At 39.9% G+C, this 27,088-nt stretch overlaps 2 protein-coding genes across 2 annotated transcripts; one reads left to right on the plus strand and one right to left on the minus strand.

Annotated features, from left to right (window-relative positions):
- Positions 1-4,966: 4,966 nt before the first annotated feature.
- LOC140945108 (uncharacterized) lies at positions 4,967-14,134 on the plus strand. Its single transcript, XM_073394170.1, has 10 exons — positions 4,967-5,466; positions 5,848-5,956; positions 6,408-6,604; positions 7,383-8,289; positions 9,545-9,637; positions 10,490-10,582; positions 11,468-11,647; positions 12,234-12,331; positions 13,080-13,216; positions 13,951-14,134. Exons 1-10 carry the CDS (start codon positions 4,967-4,969, stop codon positions 14,031-14,033), a joined length of 2,397 nt encoding a protein of 798 aa, XP_073250271.1. The 3' UTR covers positions 14,034-14,134.
- A 3,493-nt stretch (positions 14,135-17,627) lies between these two features.
- LOC140945109 (uromodulin-like) lies at positions 17,628-21,874 on the minus strand. Its single transcript, XM_073394171.1, has 5 exons — positions 21,570-21,874; positions 20,509-20,658; positions 19,772-19,894; positions 18,979-19,110; positions 17,628-17,992 (listed from the first exon to the last, which is right to left on the minus strand). Exons 1-5 carry the CDS (start codon positions 21,778-21,780, stop codon positions 17,628-17,630), a joined length of 981 nt encoding a protein of 326 aa, XP_073250272.1. The 5' UTR covers positions 21,781-21,874.
- Positions 21,875-27,088: the final 5,214 nt, after the last annotated feature.

Raw genomic sequence — 27,088 nt, forward strand, 5'->3', positions numbered from 1 at the left:
AACTAATACATTAGATTTTGCACATGAAAAGTTCGACATGTATGTAAAAGGCGTTCCTAAGGTCGATGTGGAAAGAAAGGATCTAACCTTTCGAAATTGATTGAGACGCCTAACTTTCTATTTACTTAATTCAGGTTATATCTTCATCATACCGGATAGCTTTTCAGTGCGACATAAAATTTAGAATCCGGTATAGTATTAACACCTGTAGTGGCACAGAAACCTATCTTGTATACACAGCTTCATAATTCGCTACGTCACAGAAACCCCGGCGAAATCACCATTCTCGTGAGTGAACTGCATGAGTTCCTCTGATTCCTGTCCGATATGGTTTCGCGCCGGTGCAAAAGCTATCCGTTAGGTTCGGCCCATGAAAATTCTTGGCGTCCTTGATCTGCTTCTGACCTGAAACGTTGCCCATTTGCCGTTTAAAACCACACCACCCATTGCTGGGTTATTAATTTTTAGTAATTTAGCGTACACCCGAGGAATTCGATAGTGTACTGAAAGCTTGGAGCCAAATTTCAAGGCGACGCCTGAATATGCATCGGGTAATTCCCGACAAATGTCTATCTGGCTTGTTTCAATATTTTTGGAACGTCTATCTGAATGAAGCGGCGACTCGCGTCACTTTCCACATGTGTGTGATGTCTGTGATGTCGTTCTTTAAGTGTCAAATATTAAAATGGAGTTTGCATCCTCGGTATTTTTCGAGAACATATACTTATAAAGCGCTATATCAACAGCACCGCTTGAAACGAAAAAAAAAAAGCACTCTCTTTGAGTGTCAATGTATTTAGCACGAAAGTACAAATTGGGGACACTATTTTTACTTTTCCTACTGGAGACGGGGCCGCCTTTTTACGTGGTCGTCCTAGCCAAGCGAAGATCGCGAGCCATTTGCAGTGCAAAGGGAGTACCTACATTCCCCAGTTATTTTAAGACCTTAAGTATTGGTCCGGTCCCGGGAATCGAACCCGCGACCTCCCGCTCTGCAGTCAGAACTCGGCATATTCGTGAGGTGTTACCCGGGAAAACGACCAAAACCATCTAGAATTTAGCTTGAGAATTTATTTCTTGTGTTCTGATATTTAATTACCAAATAAGTACTTTCCGACAACGCACACGTTGATTAGCAATTATTTATAGCAATATCAACAGCATCGCGTGAAACGAAGACTCATCTGCAGTCAAAAATGCCCCTTGCACATGATGTCAACTAGCTAATCACCCAAAGCAGGTGCACTGCATGTGGACCATAACTCAGCATTTTTCAGTCATCAATTTGGCACAGCAAATATAAGTTAACTACCCGCAAGAAGCAACAAAACAGGAAGGCTGGACAAAATATAGGGTGCTGAATAATGTAGTTGCGGCAAATAAAACATGTAGCCCAAGCTCCAAATATGACCGTCGGCTTTGTTGCTTAGCGTTCGAATATAGCGATTTGTATGGGAGGAAAAAATCAGGGATCGAGAACCACACAAGCCAGAAGAAACACACAACTTAAGCGAGGTTAGTCAAATTTTAGTTAAATCTTTTCACATCCGTAGGCTACAGAAACAACCATTCCCCCCCCCCCCCCATTTCCCATGCAATTAGTTCGAATTCATCCCAAGTTATATTTCGAAAGTCACGCAACAGTGCCGATGGTCATTTTTCACAATGTTATTTTGAGCATGGACCACCTGTGAAAATACAGGAAGTCACCGCTACAGAACTGAAATTTGGTTATTACCATATGTTTGACTGAAGATGCCGAAGGTACGAGTTATCAGACTTCAGATTATTTGCGGACATGTCATGTTTTTGTATCTCCAATAATTTTTTGTATTTTTTTTTCCGATTCTCTAACTTTCTCAGGTAAAACGTTGCATTTGCGTACCCTAAAAAAAACGAGTTTTTTAGTTGTTCGAGACTTGAGGCCATAAAATAAAACTTATTGTCTGTGGCTGACTTGGTATTGTAGGAATGTACATCAGAGACATGTTTGAATAATTGTTGGATATTTACAGGCGCCAGCTTATTTTAGACATCTTTCAATAAATTCAAAATTGATTTGACATAAAGGAAATTTATAGGTCGGATATTAAGATTGATAAAGAAGGGTGCTCTTGAAAAGGTCATCAAACGTTTAAAGGCTCGTATTTGGAGGAGAAGTAACTTTTCTAAGTTAGACTGTGAAGTTTGACCCCAGAGCTAATTCCATTTGTAAGGTGAGGATAAAACGAGACTCGTATAACTTGTCTAAACTAGAGAGTGGTAAAATGCCTTAATTTAAACAACCATTCCAATGATTACTGTCTTGCCGGCTCTAAGAGCGACAAATTCGATCAGAGGTAAATTTTCCAGTTAAGGTCCTTGTCTATGAACAAACCGACATATTTGACAAAATAATCTTTACATCCCAGCGGTGAGTACCGTCATCATTTATTAATCACTTCCACCATATGGTGCAGAACACCCAACAGAGCGAGGGTCCAATTTAAGTGTGTCCTTACAGATAACCACCCAGCCCAGGAGAGGTTGGCCACACCACCGGGGTCTACGTCCCCTACTCTTCTCGAACAGTAGTGTAGGTTCTTTTACGTCCCACAAGAACAAATCAGAAAGTGCTGTGTGAAACGGGACCTGCGGTTTTTCGTCCTTATCCGAGAAGCCTAGAAAGTCTAACCGATGTCATTGCGAAGGCAGCACTTTCTCCTCAGTTATTTTAAGACCCTGAGTGTTGGTCCGGCTGGGATTTGAACCCGCGACTTCCCGCTTAGCAGACCGGCACTCTCTCAACTGAGCTTCCTTTTTAACCAGGCGACGGTTATTAAATATATTTCAGTTTGGATAAAAGGGGAGCATCTTTTTTGTAATTTCGAAAAATAATTGTTAGATTCTTTATATTTGTTCGATTGACCGCATTCCCAAATAAGAATAAATGTAAATGGAGTAACCTCTTGAAATCACTCATTTTGTTCATTGCTTAGCAGTTACTAGAAATCTGCTTGAAATCTGATATCCCTTAGAATTAACTTGCGTGCTGTCAGCCACTCACAAAGCCAATTTAATTTAAATTAAATAATAAGTAAATAATAAAAAATTCGACTCGACGTTTCGACGTGTCCAAACCAACATTCAACATTTTCGAAACAATAAGGACATCAGATTCCTTTTGCTGTTAAGGCCTAGTAGTATCATTAGCAGATAAATAAAATTTGACTCGCAAACAGAAAATGCAAACTGCAAAATCACCAGCAACTTCTACAACAGTTTTAGCCTGGGCGAAGAAAAAGTAACTCATTTGTTATTCAAGCCATCGTGAAATGTCCGTTTGGTAGAGGCCTAATTGGAAGGCTTTATATAGTCCCAATTTAGTCGATTGTGTATATGAAAGATCCAACAAGAACAAGGTTAGTCGATGGGTATTTAAATTAAGCCAATACACTGTTTCGACCATTTTCATCAACTTCTATTAACTTGTTAGACTGTTAGATATTTCATATAACGTACATTCTTGACGTTTCAGTTTTCTCATCGACAGTAACACTGATAAAGGTAAATCTAGGCTATGTTCACACCATATCGAGTATCGTTTCGCGCCGACACAGGAAGCTATCCGGTATTAGTATAAACACCTATCCGATATTAGTATCAACACCTGTCAGGGGCACCCAATGACAATTTTCGGAAAATATCTGTTCGGAAGACGATTTAAGATCTAGAATTTTCGGAACACTTGTTGTAAAATTTCTTGCTTGCCTGCCTCTCCTAGGATTTTCGAACATCTAAAAAATGGTCTAATTGCCCACTCTTAACGGATTTTTACCCTAAAAAGGTCACCTAGAATTTCGGGAGCCTTTTACCCGGCTGAAATTTTCGAACAGGTAAGTTTTGATCCCTATAATTTTCGGATCACTAGACTTTCAGCTAGGAAATCCGAACAGATAAAAAAATTTTAGGGGGTAAAACTATGCCAATATCTACCGTTTAAATACTAGAATACGTTAAACAATGCTATGTTTAAGTGGTTTTGAACTATATTCTCGTTGGGTGCCCCTGACCTATCTGATATAAGACTCTCCACTATAGAAATCGGCGCGGCGCAGCTTCGCCTCCGTTACAGAAATCGCGCCGCAATTACCGTTGTTATGTGCGAACAGAAGCCCTATTCGGTATGTTTTTCGTGCCAGCGCAAATGCTACCCAGTATACTGCCTTGATTAGGGACGGACCATTAGAAAAGTTATGGGGGGGGGGGGGGGGGAGGGGGATTTTCGAACCGCAGGAATTTTTTTTCGTCATCAAATTCCTTGTATGAACTTTTTTAGGCTATAGCATGAATATTTTTTTAGGATTAATTGGCGTGCAAGAATTTTTTTCATTTAATTTTCGCTTGCGCGAATTTTTTTTTGTACTTCGCCCCCCCCCCCCCCCCCATAAGTTTTCTAATGGTCCTTCCCTTAGGTACTGTTGTTGTGTTTGTCGTGTGGAATTAGCCTGGTCGCTGACGAAAGCTAACGTTGGCTTTTACATTGCAGCGGCGCCGCTTACGGGGATCATTTCTATAAACCCCAAGTTCTAGCTACATATACCACTTTTGGGCTGTTTGTTCCCCCGGAGTTTCCCCCTTGCGGAAGCTTCGAATATAACTGATCCTTTCAGTATAAAGCCATAGGATAAAATACCTCCGTAGCCACTGATACGACGGCTTTCCCCAGGGTAAAAGAGGGGGGCTGGGGCAAATACCAAGTGTTCTTATCCCCATATCTTCCGCGTATTTGAGATTAGAAATTTTCGCACAATGTGTGCTGCAGAGGCCACTACCGCTGTCGTATGTGCTACGGCACTCGTTTGGTTTGTTTTTGTTTTTAACTGTTTTTTTCTTCGTTTTTTTGATAGTTGTTTGTAGAAAAGTGAACTGCGCTACGCATCTTTTTTAAAAAAGGAACGCTTTTTCCGCCGAAACGAAGTACACGATGTTGGGATCGGGTGATCAGAAAAAAGGTTTAAACATCAAACAACGTTTGTCGTGTGGAGTCGGCCATGTCTTCAACGACCTTTTCCGTCATCTGTACATGTCCTTTGAAATAGTTTTCCTCATGCAGGTAGTCGAGCTACCAGCTTTCCAGGCAGGGATGATTTTGTTGATAACGCAAGTAGTTGAGGCATTCTTTTCTCTGTTGATTGGATATCTGTGCGACCGTGTGGATATACCCCTTATTTCCAAGAGGATGGGTCGAAGAAAGTCGTGGCATTTAGTAGGAACGCTCCTCATGGCACTTACACTTCCATTTCTTTACAACAAATGCCTCCTCTGTAGCAATCATAAGACAGTTGGCTGGGCTCAATTTGCCTATTATGTCTGCATATCGGTTGCTGGAAATGTTTCATTCAGCGTGGTGGAGATAAATCATCTTTCAGTTATCTCCGCTGTCGCGAGGACACTCCAAGAAGGAATGGCAGTGAACGCTATCAGGTTCGGAATATCACCTCTTATAATTTCCAGTTTCTTCTTGCTAAATTGCCTTACACCCCTCCGAAAAGCAGTCTCAGCCGTTTCCTCGCCCCAAGCCCCTCGGAGGAGATTTTCCAAAAACTAACGTCCTGAGAGAGAGTGTTCCCCATTTCAAGAGCCTCCCAACGTCAAGTCACTAGTCTCCCCTCCCCTCCCCTCCCCCACCAGCACAAAATGTCCCCCCGTCGTCCTTGATTTTTTGTTCGTAGTGTCGTCTTCTATCTTTATTCAAGCATTCCCCATCTCAGATGTTATTACACACACGTCACGATGTTTCCAGATGAATTCTGGCACTTTTAGGAAAACTCTCTGATTGATAATTTGTTCTTGACCTTTTTACAGGACTGCATTTAGCTTTTTGACGGGAATTTTTGTTTACCTAATCGCGTGGGGGCTTCTGGGACAGGATAGCAGAGCGAGTCTGGGACCTGAAGACGTATCATCATTTGCGGTAAACTATTTCTGATAAAACATACCGTAAATCCCCTATAAAACCCTCCCTAAGCCCCACCCCTCCCCCCTTTAAAGGGGAAGAAAGTTAATAAGGCCCCCCCTCCTCTCCCTTCCAGGATGGTTTATTTACCAACTGGAAGTTCGGATTAATTTGATTCTGATCCTCGGCTGCATGACCGACCTCCAACCCTCTAGCACTTAAGCTTTTTCACCTTGTCTTCCAGTTCTTTATGGAGAACTGATACCGTCGTCTTTTCTACATCCAATAACAACCTCGTCCCCAGGGCTTTTCCCTTAAAATACCCCCCACCAATTTTTTAAGGGAAAAGCCCTGGGGACGAGGTTGATCAAATTAGAGAACCGTCTCGCATTGGAGAACTTGTATGTGGATATCGGGGCTTAATGGGGGTAATGATATTAGTGTTGTTGTTGTTGTTGTTGACTCACAGCACCTCAGTTGGATTGCTACTGTTACGGGAATTGTATTTACAATCGTTTTCTACATTGGTACTAAAGAATCAAAAGCTTGCACCAATCAGGAAGTGACAAGAAAAGACAAGTCCTCAGCTACTTTAGAGGCGAAGGTTTTGCAACATGAGAAAGAAGAGAATTATACAGATCCAGAACAGGCACATTTCAGTACATGGTAAGCTTCCTACTTTAAATTGTGCAGCAATTATATAAATACACGCTGTAAATACTTTGTTATCATAGACTGAGTGAATAAACCCTGCACAGTGGAACCTCGATACCACGAAAAGCCAAGGGACTGGCAAAATTTGTTCGCTGTAACCAGGTTTCGTTATACGGAGGTTCCTTTTGTTCATATATTTTACTATAACTGGGGTAAAGAAAATCGTTCGTTATACCGAAGACTTCGTTATATAGAGGTCCGTCATATCGACGTTCTGTAATACTTATTGATTATAGAAAGGTCATAACGAGGGGGACCTAGCTCTTTCACGGTGATCTGGGCCCAATGTTCTCACCAGCATCATCACACCACCACCATCAGCCTTTATCATCATAATCGTCATTACTATGATCATCATCATCACCATCATCATCATCATCATTATCATCATCATTTGTCTTATCATTATCATTTTCATTGTTATCATTATCATTATCATTATGATCATTATCATCATTATCATTATCATTAGTGGTAGTGGTAGTGGTAGTGGTAGTGGTAGTAGTAGTAGTAGTAGTAGTCGATATTGCCTGTAATATCGCCTCTCTTCACCCCAATCCGTCATTTTCATACAAGTTCATCCTTCCCCGTGAGATCCTAAAGTAAACAAAACTGTGCGCATTTCCCGGGAATGAATCACCCGAATTAATTATAAGGAGAATATGTAAAACGTAATATAGCCAGCGTTTGATTGAAATACACAAATGACGAAAATGTGACGTTATTTCAGTCCTCAGGAAAAAACCAATCCGGAGAAAAAAGAAGATGAGAAATGCAAAGAGAAAACCGCTGCCAACGCCTCTCAGACTAATGGCTGCGTCTGTTCGATTCCTGAAGCTGGTTACACGCTGACCCTCGTCAGTGAGGGCTACGAGAAAGACGCCAGTGACACTGAGATGGAGGAAAAGGCCCGTGACATGTCCTATGAATCAAGCCTTAAGGATGATTCGGACCGTGCCCATTCTGACACGTACCAATCATTGAAAATAAAAACAGAACAGCTCAATGATAGGGAGAGTTATTCTGGAAATAAAGGGGTAGCCAATGAAGGCTACCAGACTGAAGTAGAGGCCAAAGATATACCAACTAAAACAAGCTGTGAAGTGCACGATAACCCCGATCAGCCTGGATTGCAAAAGTCAAAGGAAATTGAAATAGGGGGGTTAACCATAAAGGAAAGCTATTCTGGTCATACGCTTTCCATAGTAAACGAGGGATACCAGGATGAAAACGGTACAGCTGAGATCAAAGTCAATGACGATGATATGAAGCAATGCCTTGAACCGGCAAATAAAGCGCCAATATCAAGTGCAACACAAACCGAAGAGAGTGGGAAACACAGTTTTTCTGGTGAGAAAGAACAAGGATACGACAACGTCGAACAGAAAGAAGAAGATAACGACGATATAGCTTCGAACACGCGTGATGCTTTCGCTGTCAAAATAACAGCTTCGCCAGAAACAGAAACGTGGAAGACGGCATTGTTCCTGGAGCCGGACGAACATGGGTCGAATGAGGAAGAAAAAGAGCGTGATTCCGTGATCAAATGCGAGTTGGCAGCCGTTAGCGTCCCTGGTGATAGGAACGAAAATTCAAAGACGTTTAAAGATTGGCTAATGGATCCTAACCTATATAAGGTTAGTTTGCCAAACATTAATAGTAAAGTTATTCCAATCGAGGTTAAGACACACAACTGCAGCCAGGCTGCTGTTGACGGAGAACAAAATCTACTACAAAAACATGCGATCCCAATTGTACCCATATTCCTTTTTTTTTTTATAATATCCCCTATACACAGCGAGGGTGACACCACCTTCACAGAAATTTGGAGTCTAGTTTAGAGCTGAGGTGTCCTCCTTATCGCCCCTTATAAGAAAATCTGGATTACGGAATCTGGTAAAATTCGCTTTGGAATCCGGAATCCGAGTTTTACTAACAAGGAATCCGAAATCCAACTTCCACTGGGGATGAATCGGAAATGTAGTACCTGGAATCCGGAATCCTTAGCGTGGAATCCAAAATCCAAGTCTGTCTTGGATTCCCTTACAAGGGCGAGCCTTATTTAGAGTCAAAGACAATGGCTGGAGTACGTCAGAGACCAACTGTCTGAGAAAACCTTCAGTTTTCGTATAAAAGAGGTGTTCTTCAAACTGAGAAGAAGCTGAATGCATCTCGCTCATCATTTAGATTAGCCTATATTATTTTTCATGATGATGATCAGTATTTTTCAACTGAGGGTGTGCAGCCTGCCTCTTTTTGACATTGTAAAGCGATAATCCTCCGTTTTCAGAATCCACGTCTCCACTTTTAAAAGTGTTTTCATTAACTCCAGCTGGCGGATCAACACGACGGCCAAATATTTGACCGGTTAACGAAAGATTTCGTAAAACATTTGGGCACAGAATTTAAAGCAGCACGATAAAAACGTGACGTTTCGGCGACGATATGCCACATTTATCAAATGCAAATGAGAAGTAACGATAAAAATATATAGACAGAAGAACGAAGGTGAGAACCAATACAATACAGACCTTTAGTCGATTCTAAGACGCGGCCGACTACGAGTACGAGATTTTCACAATACTAAGTAGTGCTTGAGCGTGAAGATGCGTCATTTTGGCCGGAAAACGTGATAGTCGTCTTCATGCTACTACGGGTTTTAGCGCGAATGTCGTAGGAGTTCAGCATCTCATAAATTCGGCACGTTTTTTCTCCTACATAGCTTTAGCATGTATGGATGCCGCATGGAATTTGACTTTCCCATGATTTTCAATTCCCAACAATATAGCATACTGAAGGCAGCGTCTAAATTAGCCAAGGCTGTGATTAAATATTTGTGATTTTTCAGCCACTGAAAGACAGGATTTTTCTTTGAAATTTTTTTATCAACAGGTTGCTGTCATCTTTACTTGTTCACGCCTTTTGCAGGATGCAACATATTCCTATTTGCCATTGTACTTAACAAAAACTCAAGGCTTTGAAAAGGTAAGAAAAACTAACACCTTTTCAGCCTTTCCCTCGTTCCTCTTAATTATTACTTTTTCCCTGATTTACTTTTTTGCGTGTAGAAAAGAATCACATTACATCAATGTAAACACAAAGGATGCCTGCGGTCAGAGAAGCAAATGCAGTGTAGCCAATTTAAACTAACCAAATGGGCTTGGTTTGCCGTCCCTTTCTCTGCAATTAACGTCATTGCTACCAATACCGCAAGCGTCTCCCAAAATAAGCCAACGCTGGCTGAATGTGAACAATTAGCAAGGGGATCTGAGCCAATCGGAAACAGAGAAATATTCTTGAACGAATAATGACTTTTCGTGTTACATTTCTCGGGCTCAAATTAGCTAATTCTGCCATGATCTTTCAATTTCTAACGTTGCAACCTTCACGACTTGAACTGGAATACCCTCTGCCAGGCTCTCGGTCACTGCGGACGAGCGAAAAAAGCGAGCGAGCAGTAAAATAGCGATCGAGCGAAAAACTGCGGAAAGGGAGAACTTCATTTCCAAAAAAAACCGTTTCTCTTGCCAAAATGTCATAATATGTCAAAAATTCAAAAGATGCGGTGTACGAGGGTTCCACATACTCGACATATTTGTTAGGCACTGCGCACGCGAAGCCGGCCAGGCTCCACTACTCCGTCTCCCCCTAGTCCCCGCGCTGTTTTCGCGCATCTTTTTCTCGATCCCCTTTCCTCTCTATCTTGGAGCCTGGAAAAGGCTAGAGCAGGGAGTGATAAACATTAATTTTGCTCGCATCGATTTGCCCATTGGATAGTTTTTGATATCTTCTTGCAACTAGTTGTATTAATCTTTACTGGACTGCTTAATTCCACAGCAAGCCGTGGCTTACTTTCCCCTTGTTCTCTTAATCAGCGCAACGCTGGGTAGCGTAGTCTCAAACAAACTCAGCAAGAAGTTCAAAAGCAAGGTACTAAAGTATACATAGACAGCGAGCAATCTCTTGTATTTCTTTTCAAAGTTAATTACTCCACGCGTAACCCATCGCGCTAGGTTTGTTAAAAACTAGATGGATTTTAAGAAAAAGGGGCGGACTGCAAGCAGTCTAAACTGTACACGAATAGAATATTACTACAACTTTTTTTTTCGTTTTGTTTTGTTTGCTTGTTTGTTTGTTTGTTTGTTTCACGTTGCATCTGTACTCCTTTGTATCGATCCAGTAATCATTATTTTAAACATTCCGTTAGGGAGACAAAAATTTCCGACGTTACGAGCCAAAAGAGGGCAGTGTTGTGATTGTTGTACATTGCCATGGTTGCGATATGTAAGAGATATAACAAAATAAATAAGTGGTAGACGTTTTATGGCGCAGAGGCGTAAAAACAACGTTTTAAAGGACATTCTAACTAAGACATAAATTCAAGACCTCATTGCTTACAGTCTAAAATATTTTCATAAATCTAAAGTTTGATAACCCTTTTCCCAAGCATTGACATATTCCATAATGCAGAAAATATCCCAGTCATAGAATGGTATCGTCCTAAGGTTAATGTAGTACATACATTAAAGACTTCATTGGAGGTTCATTAACTTATATGCAACTAATTAAGAGGCCGTGCCACGGCTGTCTGAAATCCCTACCCTTTCATATACCCTAAGCCTGAAAAAGATACCCCTTCGGGTGGAGCCTCCCCGTATAGGCCATCATAGGGAGTACCCCCCGGCAGGAGGCAGTTCCCTCTCCTTGAATTTTGAGTCAATTCCGTGACACAGCTTCTTTAAGTTAGAGTATGCTTCATAACTAAGTTTTGTACCTTCTGCTCATCACCACTTTTATGCTTGTCATCTTTGTTAGAGGACGTTTCTCGCGGCCTCGCTGCTAGTCATCTTGGGATGTGTATTTAGCTTCTTCCAGACCCAAACGTCTCTTCCCAAACAGTCGACATATGCTGCTGTAATCGTGATGGGAAGCGGCATGTCCATCATGTACGTCATGGCTTTAACATTTGCAACTGAACTTACTGGGAAAGATAAGGTAAGATGTTACTATCATAATAGCAATCACACACTTCTCGAGGATGATCACACTCTGCGAGCCAATTAGACAACGAGCAGTATCTCTGTTTTTCTCAGTTCGTCGAGCGAAACGCGCGAGACACGAAAATGATCACGCGCGTGATAGAAGGCGCGAGACGGGAGAGGCGCGCGCGCGTGAACTCCCTTTACTAAATCTGAAGAAAAAGAGAGACTGCTCGCAGTCTACGAGCAAATATTCGAGAGTCTCAACCTGAATGGGGTTAACTGTCAGCCGTCAAACGACCTAAAATTCAACCGTCAAAGCGCTTGGACTAAATTTCCTCTAAATAACGGTGTCAACCGTCAAAAGTTACCACCTCGTTAACACCCTCATGGTCAGGGAAAACAGATTAAAAACAGAAACCCACTTCCTTTGCTGCTGTTACCGCCAGTAAAGGAATGTTCTGGAATGGCACTTAGTAGTACAATAAAATAATACAGTCGAACCTCCTTGTGCGACCGTCTCTCATACATTTAAGCGACCACCCATTGACGTTAACTGAACCGGAAACTATCACAAGTGTATCTATTGAAAATTTGTACAGAAATCCAGCGGATCTGCCTTCTCCATCATTGTTTTCATTGGAAGGGTGTTAAGCGGAGGAATGTTTATGACAATCCAGGAGTTTTACCCTAAAAACGGGTAAGAATCAAATATTGTATTTTACATTTGTTAAGTATATATCTGTCTGAAACCGTTAAAACGTGGCCAATAGGTTTTCACCTCTCCCAGCTTCAAGCCAGTGCGGTCTCCAAAAATGTGGGGGACTTGGCGTCTTGGTCGGCACAGGCAGATAAGCAAAGGAACTGTGCAGTGGAAGGGTGACCCAAGCCTGGGGAGCAAATCTAGTGGGGTAGAGAGGGGGTATTCTAGCACAACCCCTTCACTAAGGAGCAGTGTTTACTAAAGGCTTTGACTGGCAAGTATATTATTGTTCTTACTTTGCCCGAACCAGCTGAATAAGGCCTCTGCTGACAAAAATTATCATGATAATCGCAGAGCTCAGTGGGAGGTGCAGATAGTTACCCGGTGTCCTGGGTGGGGAGGAGAGGAGACACTCACTGAAGCCATGTTTACATAAATTCAGTCAGATATATATGTATAGTGTTTCTATTATTATTATTATTATTATTATTATTATTATTATTATTATTATTATTATTATTATTATTATTATTACTATTATTATTATCATTTTCATTATTATTATTATTATTATTGTTATTACCATTATTATTACATTTAGCTTTGTTTAAAATCTATCTAGATGTATCATCCTCATTGCCACCACTACCACCACCATCATCATCATCATCATCATCATCATCATCATTATGATCATTTTCATTATACAGTGTGTATCATTATTTAATTTCCTTGTATTTTTCAGTTCCTCATCAGGTTTGAGCAAAAGTGAATATGTACGCTACGTGTTTTTTATGGTCCCAGGACTACTGACACTAATTGGTTCACTGATGGTTTTAGTTTCAAATCCTTCAAACTCATGTTTTTGTTCTGCAAAAGGAGGTTGGTGTTATGTATAAACAGCAATCCTCTGTATCAAGTATACTTAGTAGTAGGTTAAGATTGATCATCCGGGTGAACATAGTCCTGAATAGGACTGTTGTTGTTGACAGTGACTGATGTTCCGACAACCTGTGTGGTAGTCATCTTCAGAGTCAAAGTGAGTTGTATCCCGTCATTTGATGGTATTATACTCTGGTTATTGACCTGATTGGTCAATTACGTTGCGATTTTATTGGTCGTCTGTCATTTAAGCTGTGATGTCATTGGTTATGAAGACTTGTCAATCTACTTTTGAAATGACTCCTGGGTTCAAACCTTTCACAGTTATACTTAGCAGCTTCTGAAAATAGCATTGTCAACACTTTTAAGACTCTGCAAGTGAGCTTCTGTCTATGAGAGGTGTCTGTCGTGTAGGGTAAGGCATGCAACGGGTACACTTCAACTCCACACCCCCCCTCCCCTCTACCCCACAGGCTCCAGAGGTCCGCTTTTATGTTGACCAATGATTTTAAACAAAGTGAATGAATGAAAAAAATATTACAACGTATTTCATACACAACTTCACTGATTGTGTAGTAAACTACTGCAGTTCAATATTATTTAACTGCCATTACTACCAAAAAAAAATACACCAGATATAATACTATTCCCACCATTAATTTACATTACAAAAACCTTAGTCTTGGCTAATGTGTAATTTGTTCTATTTTTTTTGTTTTCCTCTCTCTCTTTAGAATTTTCACTAAGTGAACAAACCATCACTGCAACAGAAGCAGACACTGTTCTTTGTCAGAAGCAGTTTCCATTGCAGAAATAAAACCAAAAGACCAGAGACGGCCATGAACTACAACACATTTTTTCCATTAGCTTTAAATGAAACTGCATGGCATCAGACCATGTTTATTGTTATAAAAGGAATCCACCAGAATCAGGGAAGTTTTTTGCTTGTACAAAAATTCAGATATTTCTTGCTTGAGGAATGCAGAATTCTAGGCTTTGGAATCAGCATATGCCTCAAAGAATCCGAAATCATACTAATTGAACTTCCACTAAAACCAGTACCAGGAATCTGGAATTCATGGCTTCAATTCAGAATCCAAGATTGTCTTGGATTCCCTTATATAGGCTGAATGATGACTTTTATAAACACATCAGATATTCTAAGTAAAGGAGCATTTTTAAACCCCTGCTAAAAATCTGAAATACATAATATTGTTTCTTTTGAGGTGAACGGCGTAGGGGGAGGTGGGGGGAGGGGGGGGGGGGGTTAATACCTGCTTATTTATTCAGGAATGTTAGTGCCTGCATCAGACATACGTTTACTATACATAAGCAACGTCATGCAGTTTAGCTATTATATAAAAATAATTACACCGTTCATAAACGTTTAATAACAGACGCGCGTGCTGGTGTATGACATTTGCAGGCTGCACACTGCAGTCTGTATTTGTCATACACGGTGCGCGTGTGCATTGCGTCGTTAATGAGGAGAGAATGGTGTGACAAAATGTATGGGTCTTCAATAAAAATTCAAAACACAACAAACATGAGTTAGAGTAATATTTTTCCGTCACTCCGACTTGAGACACGTCCAGCAGTGATAAAGCCGTACTTCTTATATAAAAACAAATGAAAAAACCATTGGTATACTTACATGAACTTCCCGCGATGTTCGATGTTTATGATTGAGGCTCCAAAGTTATCACCATGACTTCTAGTCTGGCTCAAGACATGGCGTAATCCATGCAAAATGATTGTCGATTTAAGGAACAATCATTCGAGTAGTCAATTGTAGCTCACAGTCGCATTGAATCTCATCTCATCCCAGGGAAGTTCGATGCATACCAAATCGGCCATGAAAAGGACCATTTCTCGTACCTCGAAGAGCGCTTGAAAACTCATTTTTTTCTTCGTCGAGTCTGTGATCTGAGACCATCTTTTAGGACGCGCTACAAGAGGAAACAGTGAAGTAAAACCTCTTCCCGCAAAACCTCCAAACTGTCGCGCGGCCATATTTGTTTTTCTTATCCACCAATGATTGTCGGTATATAAACTAGCTCCAGGTCCCCTCGTTCTAGAGAAGAAGCCTTGAATTTAAAATAAGTCCCAGGGCCTTACATTTTTCAAAGGCCCTTTTTGAGGGGCTTATATTCGGAGGCGCTTATCTGTGGAGGGAACTTTGCGTTTCAAAATGGATTGGGCTAGCCTTCTGAGTTGCAAGGAAATTTACCGTTTATGCTTTGTTTTATTTTGTATTTGAGGGCAATTTCCAAGTACAAGCCCCGGGGGGTTATATTTGGAGGGGCGATTTGACGGAGGGTTTTTTTGGGGTTACGAGCTTGTGGGGGCTTATATATGAAGGGGCTTGTACATGGAGGGGCTTATTTTCAGAATTTTACGGAATTTTAATTATATAGCATCTCTGAAGTCTAGCATGTTGGGTAGTGGAGTCTAATTGAAAGAGTTTGATTAACAAAGCATTGTAACTGAACAATGGCTATTGAAATGACCATTTAAGCCATTTTTTTGGTCGTCCACGACTATTCAATAAATAGAGGTAAGTCCCTAAAAAAAAAAAGGTTTTAGTTACAGTACATAAGGGTAAAAGGGAGTGGGGATTTAAACTACTGTCCGTTTAATGGAGGGCGTCGGCTTTATACGATGTCCACTAAATACATAGCTCCATATAAAGGAATCCGGTTTCTGGAATCCGGGGAACTTTTTCCTGTGGAATCCGGAATCCGAAAAATTATTTTTTTGTTGAATCCAGAATCCTGGGTTTTGGAATCCGAAACAAAGCTGAAGGAATCCGGAATCCACTACTATTGGAATCCGAAATCCGAGTTGCTCCGGATTGCCGGAAAATCCGGAATCCAAAACCTGGAATCCAGAATCCAAGACTGTGGTGGATTCTCTTACAGGGGGCGATAGAACAAGTTTAACTGAATAATACAATGGCAAAAATTCTAGTAACCAAGATGCCGGCCTGATTATAAAGTTCAGTCACTCAGATGCAGAATTGGACGTTTATTGTGATTTTGATTGACAATAATACTGTACATTAACAAAGGTAAAAAATGAGCAATGAGAGAGTCGCCTGAAATAAGCATGACGTCATAAATTTCAGAATTTGTGAAGTACGGGATCCGTTGGGATCTTTCTAGACTTTGAGCAGTCTCTCGTTTGCTCGAAAATTTACGAGAGCGAGCTTTCGATTGCACACTCGTATTATCCCGCGCGTTCTCACAGATTTTCGAGTAAAAGAGACTGCCTGGAGTTTAAGATATTTCAAGCAAGCAATATGAAAAGCACGTTTTTATGCTAAAAATCAGTCTGTTCTTGCAAATAACTAAGATGAGATATAGTATTATTACAATGATTATAATGCCAATACAAATTCTTCTTCTTAGGCAAATGTAAGAATATGTTTGGTAAAATATATCATAGTCGTCAAACTTGTCCAGCAAATCTTATTACATACGGTTTAGTACCAGAACAAATGGTAACCCAAAAAAAAACAACTGAGTTTTTTTAAAAGGTGCTCCTGTGAATTAAGGAATGGGGCACTGCAAATTTGGAGGGGGGTGGTCTTTTTTAGTGGGGATTTCACCTTTCGCATTAATATTTTAAATTCAATATTTACTCCCAATAAGCATTCATTTTTCATTATTACTAATTTATTACCTGTGTCACGTGACTTGTCACACCCATTCTTGACTTTTTATTTCAATCCAAATTTACACCACTTTATAAATAACACTTGTAATTTAATTCACTTTTTGTCAATGACTATTGACACAAAGTTTATAGAATTAATCGGGGTTTTCTAAAATTATCACTTTTTGTAAACTATAACGTTTCTTGTTAAGAGGGAGACTGGTACGCGACAAAAATTTCTAATAACTACGAAGGAATGGATCATTTCACAAAACCCCGATTAATTTAGCTTATTTGACTGTAAATGAAATATTTTGGAAGGAAAAACGATTGTGGTCACTGTCAATTAACTGGTGTAATCTGCAAAGTCCAAATTTTGCATAATTATGGGCGTGGCTGGTCACGTGATCTAAAAAGGGAGTGTTAAAGGTCCAAAGTAGTTCCGGTCTTAAACACAGCGGTCTATGATTAAAATAAAGGAAGAAACTGGAAAAAAAAAAGATCAAGTTATAAGACCCCGCATGTAACGAGGACCCATTCCTTAATTCACCGGAGTGGCAGGTCTCTCCGATTAAAGCGCATTTCAACATTTTTGGTCGAAATACTGGATCACAGATCCCCTTGAGGCACTGTTGATCCCAATCCCACGGCTTGTGACTTCAGATCCCGGGCCTGTGATCCCTTATCCCACCCCATTTTTGGCCTTTGATCCCTGTTCCCATATACCTTGTCTTGCAACCCTGTCACTGAGTCTTCAGTCCGTGCTACAGTATCGAAGATGGCAAGGATGTTCTGGAGGTGTCCCCATGAAGTTATAAATATAGAAATCGCTGCAGTTTCGTACTTGAATGTTGATAGACCAAGAGCAGCAATCATAGTAGGAAAAACAGACCTGCCTGGTGACCAGGCCTTCAGCTACAGTGGGGTGATCGCCGTTCAACCAACCAGTCGCATGCGTGTTGCATCTGTTGCTAGGCACGCATGAAGTTGGCATTTTGGTCCCTGTGGCCGCTTCAAATCGGTGCCATCCAAATAGATGATTATCGCAAATGGCTGTGGTGGAGACGTATGTGTTCTTTCTTCCATTTTGAGTGGTTATAGCTTGGTAATTGAGACACTCTAGGGAAGAAAACGACAGTACACTCTTACTGTATTCGCGAATTATTCTCGAAGATATCTTATCAAGTCCTTTTGCTTTTGATTTGCTAAGTTTAGTCAAAAGTAAGACACTTGATTACTATTCGTCAAGGCTAAAATTAAACATTGTCAGTTATGTTGAGATATTCAAGACAACTCTTGTGCCCATTTGTTGGAGAAGTAATTTCACTTGCAAGTTTGGGAAGAATCGTGGAAAAATGTTCAGTGAATGCATCTGGTTATATCTGATGGAGTGGGTAATCGATCAGTTCGTCCGCGGCAAACGAGGTGTTTTACAAGTTCATTGATTGTCTGCCAGGTTCGTCAAGAGTCATTTTTCTGTTCATTAAATGACTTTTTGTAATAAATATCTTTTGCGACCTTGATCACTGTTCAGGCTGTTACGAACTCTTATATTTAGCCCAATCGAGTGGGTTCTTGGACCGAATTGCTTTTAGCTTATATTAATAACTATCTCTCGTTCATGCATTCGGTTTTTCAACTCTGACTTACTCTGACTTACTCTGACTTGCTTCGTTGAACAATTTTCAAGAGCCTATTTTTCCACATATCGTTTTGGAAATATTATGACAAAAGCGATCGTGATTAAAATTTTTGAAGTTTCTACAAGTTATAGAGTTGGGCCCTCTAGAAAAGGTGCCATCGTCAACTCGCGTAGACAAAAACTGGACTGTGATCACCAGTAGTAATGATGCTGACATCGGATACACCAGAGCAAACTACCTTATCGGGCGAGTTAGCGTATTTAGTTGCCTGTGAAGAAGATATCAAATGTCAGAGCTTTAATGGGAGTCCAAGACAGAACTACAACACGCTCAGTTGGAGTTATTTGTTCTTGTAATGGAGGAAGAGTAAACTTTCTTATACACCTAAGAGAGAGAAATAATATAGATACTGCTCGGCAATGATCAAGTTTTTTCTACTGAGCGACAATATTCTCCGCTTACCTGGCGCAATGCAGATCTCTCCATCCCCATCGTAACCGTATTTGCACGCACATTTGTATGATCCAATAGCATTTGTGCAGGTAGCTCTATCTCTGTCACAGGTATGATTTCCACTGCTGCACTCGTCTATATCTGTGTGAACACAAATTAAGTTAAAAGATATAGATTTAACTGATTTCAAAAGCGAAACTTTCGTGGTATCTTGTAAGAAATGTCTTTCTACAATAGTTCAACTTTTGCCATGAGCAAGAAGCAAACTGAATTCCTCCTGAAAAATAGACACTGATTAAAAACCAGTAATTCAGTAACTGAGTAATTGGTCAGCGGAGAACTTTAAAAGAAAACACTTAACCTCAGTGAGGTGTACACCTGTGTCCGTGATACAGTCATGTGATACTGGTTAGCTGATACCTTTTCTGTCGGCTAGTGTCAATTGACCATAACATGGATGTCAATATGAAATTTAACACAGATTCTACACACATTGGACTCCAAACTAGTTGATGTGACATAGCGTTGACCGGGGGCGGTCATCCAGACCCGGAGAGATAGGGAGGGGTGGTCTCAAAAATAAAATTTTTCGGCCCCGGGCCCCTCCCCTGGATCCGCCACTGCGTTCAATATGTTATCTCTGTTCATACGGAACTTTGAACGGCTAGGCATCTGAATTTCCGTATTGTTAAGCTGGTTTCGTGTGAACGCAACACCTAAATGCACGAATTACCGTGTGAACATAGCTACATTATCGTTATTTATATGATATTGGAACTCCAAAATCTGATCAGTTTCTTACCTGCACAGTTTTTACCATCTCCAGTGAAACCAGGAAGGCAAGAACAACGGTAAGAACCAATTGTGTTTGTACAGCTGGCGTTGAAGTCGCACAGCCGGTCAGTGGAACTGCACTCGTTAATGTCTGATAACAATGATGAAAATGAACCAAAACAACGTTCAATAACAAAATTTAATAACGCTCAATTTTATTAGGCCAGAATTGCTTGGGGCTCGTGGTTCCACTTGAGCACTTGAGCTTTAACGCATTTTGAAGTCAATATTTTTTGTCCGTTCGTTAAGTGTTTGAACAATGGAAAGCTGACCACCCACGAACTGCATTTTTCAAAGAGAAAAAGAGAGAATATTCATAATGCGTTATATTCGGTATACATAGATTCTGATGTTAAATAGATTCGCTCTATAGCCAAACTACCCAGCTATAGGTTAACTTTGAATGCTTGACTGAATGTGAAATCTTTCGACGAATGGATGTATGTCCTGAGCTCTGACGTTGGTAGGGGGCGGGGGGGGGGGGGGGGGGGGGGGGTGAGATCTAAATAATTGGAGCAAGTAGCCGTTACATTAACTTCGCCTGTAGTTTTCTCTCTTAGATGGGCGTTAACAAGAGAGGGAATCTCACATAAATATGTCGCGAACTTAAAATAAATTTCGAATAATTATCATGAGGCAAAGGGATTCGCTCTCTCAACTCATCTGATTATCACATTGCCAATTCACTCCATACCAGGAACTTACCCTCTGCATCCATGTCACATTCTGCATAAATAATCTTCCCAAGATGAATAAGTTCGATCCAATACGAACCGCTGACAGCGTGCTGTCCTTCACTAGCCTTAATTTCTCTACATGACTGAGCAGACAACTCAGGAATCGAACCAAGCGGAACTAAAAATAAGCAAATTACGTTCATTATTAATATTATTCACGCATAAAAGTATTCCTTTTCTGATAGGCCGTAATACCCTGGCTAATTTTCTACAACCAGGTAGCGCTGACCAAATGTGGAAGATAATTGCTATTATTTAATTAAGAGTGACGTCACTCGTAAAACAATTTTTGAATTTTTGGAAGATTGACGTCACGCAGACAGTGGCGTGGCAGCTCAGCTGTACGCGTGTTTTTGACATTGTTTTAATAGCTTTAAATTTCTTCTCAGGTGGACTAGCAATTCATACTTTTCACGACTTCTATTTTCAATTGCGTTGACGCTAGTTTGAGAAGGAAATGACTATGCGTGGTTTACTATCTCTGCAAGGGCTAGAAAGATTTCGTACTTTTCACGGGTGAGCTTTAGCAGACAGTCAAGTCAACTTTTAGTGCACAAGGTTGTTGCTGTCGTTGTTGTTGTTATTGTTGATGTTGTTGAGATCACTTCGTATCTGTCTTTAAAAACAATTATCTTTTACAATCTTGTTGACTATTGGATAACGACTTATGGGATTTGAATTACTAATTTTCATAGAACTATTACTGTAACATATTCAATGACTTGCATGGGTTAGCCTTTCCCGGCTCAATTCCCGACAATTTTTCAAGACGCCTTGATGTTAATAAAGCAATTGGAAAAGGGCAGTTTATTTTTCCCCCCACACCCTTCTGATAATTGGTCAATGGTGTTAGACTGTTTACGTGCAGTCCCCTATTTTTTTGTAAGATCGTCGAAGTCAGTGCTAACCGTTATGGCGGCCATCTTGGTTGCAAATCATGTACTAAGGGCAGACGATCTTACAAAAAATTAGAGGACTGGTAACAGTCTACTTAATGTTTAATAGACAGTCAATCAAGAAACTCTTTACCTCTGTTCCTAACCATTCCGTAGTAATATCTGTTTACGTCGAAGATGAAATGCTCCGGTCGAGCCTCTTTAGTACGGTTGTTTAGCTCACAGATGTCTTGCTTAATGATGTAATTAAAGCTCTGACATCTGACATCTTCTTCACAGGCAACTAAACACCCTAAAGAGGTGGGTGCGTGGAACGTCTTGAAAACGTATTGACGTAGCATCATGCTTTTAATGGAATTTTCAGTCTGGGTGCAATAGCTCGTTGCTGAATAACGCACGTTTGACAAGACGAGCAAAACTACTGCGAGCTTTGCCTTTTGAAAAGCTATTGTCAACATCTTTTTCTGCAAAAAAATAAGCAAGGAATATCGATTAGCAGGGCCTTCGAAGGTGTGCAATTTGTGTGGGTAAAGGTGTGGCTCACTGGGTTTGCGTTTATTAGTGCTAAATGAGATGGTTTCGATGCATGTCGACTGAGTGCAGTCTCTCTTGCTAGAAAAATCTGAGATATGGGGCGATGGTGCCCCCGCAACTATCTGCAGTTCGTTATACGCAAGATAGTTACCCAATTTACACCCTATGGCCAGGATTTATTCACAATGGTTTTGTTTTTGAAAATGTCATGCAGTCTTAGACAGTTCAAAACCTACTTCACCTCATATAGAACCCTGGCTTGAGTCCCTGGCGCTCATGACGTCATATCTCGTAGCCACAACAAAAGTGTATAATCAAATTTTGTCAAAATAGGGAGGAAAACAGCGAGGCTAACATTTGAAGGCGACAGTGGTGTCTCCTTCCGCTTGTTATATGGTATCTTGAGTGCACTTCGTAGCAAATGTGATTACTTATAATAAGTGACTGGATAAACCAGAAACTCACTGTTATCTAAAATATGTTTTTGCTTTTTCTTCACCATTTGTAGCCATTGTTTTTCTACTACTGTTAGCAACGTCTTTATTGATCAAAACACTTTTATTAAAACAGTCAATATGAACTTAATTATTAAAAATCATATGTTAAAAAAATTCCCTGACAGTTCAGAATTTTCAGTTTTTGTTTATGCAAACCTAAAAAAATCAGTTTGTTCACTAGAATGATGGATTAGGGATTGCTTAGGTATGGATAGGCTCTGAATTATTTAAAATGACAAAAAAGCAGTAAATTTTAAGTGTGAAATTTCATCTGTTTGATACCGACGACTCATCTGAGATGTTTCTAGTTACTTACGTTAAGGATAAGTTTTCTTCTAAATTATACAATCAAGTTTATGTTTTCTCTACACTGAAAAAAATCAGTATGGCACCGAAGTGGTGAAGTAAAACTTGATCACGATTCAACGTCTTGCTTCTTCAAAGTTGATTTGTCATGCAATGTACATGTCTGAAAAGAGGGGTATTGCACATACGTAATTTAGATAAAAGTAGTATTTTTCCAGTATTTGTTTTTGGTCAGCATTTGGTAATCAAATTGGCTTTGATCAAGTACCCCCTTAAGCTAAAAGAAGCGATCACTGTTGTATAGTTCCGATCCACTTACCTGATTTCAACACTTTCAAGCTTTATTTATTTGTCGCATTGGCGTTCAACACAGTTTAATCTACTTAGCGTGATGCATCCTGTTATGTTTTGAGAAAGCTTATAATCATTGACGTTTACCTTAAACAATAACAGATATATAATTAATGAGTTCGCTTTCTTGTATGCAAAATGGATCGGTTTAACCAGTTGAAATATTAATGTTCAAGCGTTTTTCATAACAACAACAACAACAACAACAACAACAACACTTTATTTAACCCCATAATATGCAAGAAATAAAAATTTATAACCATAGTACAGACGATGATAGGGGCGCTGGCTGCCCGAAATAACCTAAGAGTTAAAAATGCCAGGCAGCCAGTTAAAAGAAAAGATGTTTAAATGTTTAGGTCAGGGACACCAGAACAAAGAAAACAGAGAAACACACACAAATAGTTAAGTAAACTACCAGTATATAGAGAGACTAAAAATTCATACATTGCAAAACAGTATTATTTCCATTTTAAAGTTACCCAGACAACGTACAGATGTCTAGTAATCTTTGATAAAGTGCTGTTTCATTTTCTTTTTAAACAAAGACAATGAAGATAATTTGATATCTTCTGTTGACATATAAGAACGGTAATTTCGGCGCGATTTCTGTAACGGGACGAAGCTGCCCGCGCCAATCTCTAAAGTGGAGAGCCACATATCGGATAGGTGTTGGAACTATTATCGGACAACTTTTTGTGTCGGTACGCGGAAAGCTATCCGGTACTGAGTGTCAACATAGGCAAAGCCTCGCTTCTTTGATTCTTTCTATTTGACTCTTTACCATTTAAGTATTTAATTATTTATTTAGTTTGTTTTCTCTCTTTGTTATTTTGTTTTAAAATTTTGACACGATTTCTTTGATCTTTAAGAGTATATAAACTATGGTTGATACTCCATAAGTCTTCATTGACAACAAGGTAATTACCTGGGAGGAAAATCAAGAACTTTCCATCGCCTATATAACCCTCTTTGCACGAGCACAAATATGACCCAATAGTATTTGTACAGGTTGCACTCTCATCACTGTCGCAGTTATGGCTTCCAATTTTACACTCTTCTCTGTCTGTGTGATATAACAGTAGTAAGCACAGTAATAAGCCGTGTATCTACAATATCGTTAGCTAGGCCAACTGGTAAACCAGCAGTGTAAAAGGGACCTTTTTCTGCTTTTTAAAAGGTTTTCCTTTCCCCCGCACTTTACTCAACGGATTAAGACAAAAGGCTATGACGTCATCGGCGTTTATGCATTCGTCCTCGAATTAGTATATGATTCGCTCCCCCCTTCCCCCCCCTCCCCCCCGCCCTCAGAAAAGAAAATTCGGTCTCTACTACACTTCTAGTAAGAGCACCCCAAAAACCATGTGGAATCGCCTTGGAAAAGGCGCAATGGACAAAATCTTTAAGCTTTCGGAAAATCGCAGAAAAACCAAGAAGAAAAAAAGGACGAACAAACAACAACTCTTTAAGCAGGGCATGGTGATTCTTTTATATTGCGCGCCATAATTTGATAGTAGCCCTAAGGTTGAAGTACCTTTTATAGAAAATGGACGAGTATACCATTGGCTTCAAAATAACAGCGGAAATCGAGGTATAAGAAAACATGTTTTGCGTCCTAGTCTTCGCAGACGAATTGTATCGGCTTTGTTGGGCATGTGTTCTTTCATTGTCCGGAAATACGTTTGCATTGGTTTTTTTTTTACTGTCAATATCCCGGTTATTTTCCTGAAATATACCTATAAATTCGCGTTTAATACGGCTCGATCAGCTTTAAAGGGCGTTTGCCGGCGGAATTTCCAGAGACGTTTCACCACACTTACGTAATACCACTTAGTAGTGTAGTGGCAAGGAGAAGTCGCGTCAAGCCGAAGGTGCGGGGGTCGAATCCTATTTAGCACCCTCATCCTTTCTTTCTTTCTTTCTTTTTCGTAGTTCATGTTGCGTTGTTATGGTTACCGCTTTAAATGATTTATGATTTATGAGTCACATAAATTCATATCAAGGAACAGGACAAAATGGTAATAACCTAGATAGTCAGTACAACGTATAATAATTTAACAATTGATGAATGAGGCTGAGTATCTTATAAAGAATTATGGAGATCGCGGAAGGTGTTATCCGGCCGAGGCGGACAACACCCTCCGAGATCTCCATAATTCTTCATATGATACGAAAGCCGAATTGAATAATTGTTTTATTATTCATTCAAAATAATTCCTAGTTTAAAAACGTGGCTAACACGCTTACCCCCATCGATCCATCGATGTTAAGTTCATCTTCGATCGATAGTGCACGTTTAGGTTTGTCCAGCTCCGCAAATATTCTCCAGATAGCAGATGTCGCCCTTGGAGTTGTCTTCTTGCTGTTCTTGCCATGTTTTTAGCTATTTTTTCGCTTAGTTCTTACTCTTGAAACGAGTGAAATGTCCGCCATTTTTCAAGTTCACAAACAAAACAACTCGACCTCGTCCCCAGGTCTTCTCGGTTAACGGTACGTGCCTTAACCTGCGAAAACGCTGCATTTTTGACGTCATTTCCTCGTTAAACACAAAGTTCTTCCAGATTTGGTCATCAGTAACTGGTTATGGTGAATTAAACGTGTGCTTTTAGCCAATCAGAATCGGGAAAATATTTTGAATAAATAATAATAACAATTAATGAATGAGGCTGAGTATCTTATGAAGAATGATGGAGATCGAGGAGGGTGTTATCCGTCGAGGCCGTAGGCTGAGGCGGATAACACCCTCCGAGCTAGATCTCCATAATTCTTCATATGATACGAAGGCCGAATTCAATAATTGTTTTATTATTCATTCAAAATAATTCAAAGTTTAAAAACAAAGCTAAAACATGCTTACCTCCATCGATGTCAAGTTCACCTTCGATAGTACCACACGTTTAGGGTTGTTCAGCTCCGCAAATATTCTCAAAGTAGCAGATGTCGCCCTTCGAGTTGTCTTCTTGCTGTTCTTGCCATGTTTTTTTGCCTACTTCTTACTCTTGAAACGAGTGAAATGTCCACCATTTTTTGTTTCCACAACCAAAACAACTCAACCTCGTCCCCAGGTCTTCTCGGTTAACGGTGCATTAACCTGCAAGAACGCTGCATTTTTGACGTCACTTCCTCGTTAAATACAAAATTCTTCCAAATTTGGTAATCAGCACCTGGTTATGGTGAATTATGCGTGTGCTTTTAGCCAATCAGAATCGGGGAAATATTTTGAATGAATACTAATGTAAAATAACGGATTCAAGCTGGCGGATGGTTTCAGTTTCTTGTTTGATAACAAATGACGTCATCATGCTATCACTGCTTTTGTTATTATCTAGCGGGGTGAGAAGACATGAAACTTAAGGTCGTGACCGAAATCTTTATAAAAGTCAAACGGCTGTTTAACTGGAGTTGCCAGGATTTCGTCCTTACTGTTCGCTTTTATTAAAGTGATTCGTTTAAGGTCACTGGTTTATGAGCAACTAAACATTTATTTAAGCCACGTCAAAACCAAAGCAACCACATTCGATTCATTAGTTTAGCATTCTTCAATGCTTTCAAGGCAAATGATTGCAACCGAATTAATTAAAGCAGCCGAAACTGTTTCTGATGGAAAATTTAATCGAAGAGATTCTCACCGTCAGTATCCTAACACACAAAGATCAGAATTGCTCTTATTTATAATAACAGTTCAAAAATATGAGCCATTTCATATATTTCCATTAATATCAAACCTGAAAGTCAAAATAACGTTTAGTCTTTTAGTTATACTACGGTATTATCGCATATTATGTTCACAACATAACTTCTGTTTGCTAGCTTCCAACCCTCCTCAGATATCACGTGACTGCTATTAATACTATAGCAGTTTAACTCGTTTGCCTCTTATTGTCAATAGTCGACCAATTTTAATTAAAATCTTCTTATTTCTCTGAAATGTTTAAATATGAATACTCAATGGCATAAGAAGATA

Source organism: Porites lutea, chromosome 8 (genome assembly GCF_958299795.1).
Source record: "Porites lutea chromosome 8, jaPorLute2.1, whole genome shotgun sequence".
In the NCBI taxonomy this organism is placed as follows: Eukaryota; Metazoa; Cnidaria; class Anthozoa; order Scleractinia; family Poritidae; genus Porites; species Porites lutea.

What these genes read in the sequence shown, in the direction of transcription:
- LOC140945108 (XM_073394170.1), top strand. Translation starts at nt 4,967, where the DNA reads ATGTTGGGATCGGGTGATCAGAAAAAAGGTTTAAACATCAAACAACGT. An exon ending in AAGACGTATCATCATTTGCG is followed by an intron (nt 5,957 to 6,407) that starts GTAAACTATTTC and finishes GTTGACTCACAG; the next exon opens with CACCTCAGTTGGATTGCTAC. An exon ending in AACTTACTGGGAAAGATAAG is followed by an intron (nt 11,648 to 12,233) that starts GTAAGATGTTAC and finishes AAATTTGTACAG; the next exon opens with AAATCCAGCGGATCTGCCTT.
- LOC140945109 (XM_073394171.1), bottom strand. Translation starts at nt 21,780, where the DNA reads ATGATGCTACGTCAATACGTTTTCAAGACGTTCCACGCACCCACCTCT. An exon ending in CGGAATGGTTAGGAACAGAG is followed by an intron (nt 20,659 to 21,569) that starts GTAAAGAGTTTC and finishes GCTTATTTTTAG; the next exon opens with TTCCGCTTGGTTCGATTCCT. An exon ending in AGAGATCTGCATTGCGCCAG is followed by an intron (nt 17,993 to 18,978) that starts GTAAGCGGAGAA and finishes TTTCTTCCCTAG; the next exon opens with AGTGTCTCAATTACCAAGCT.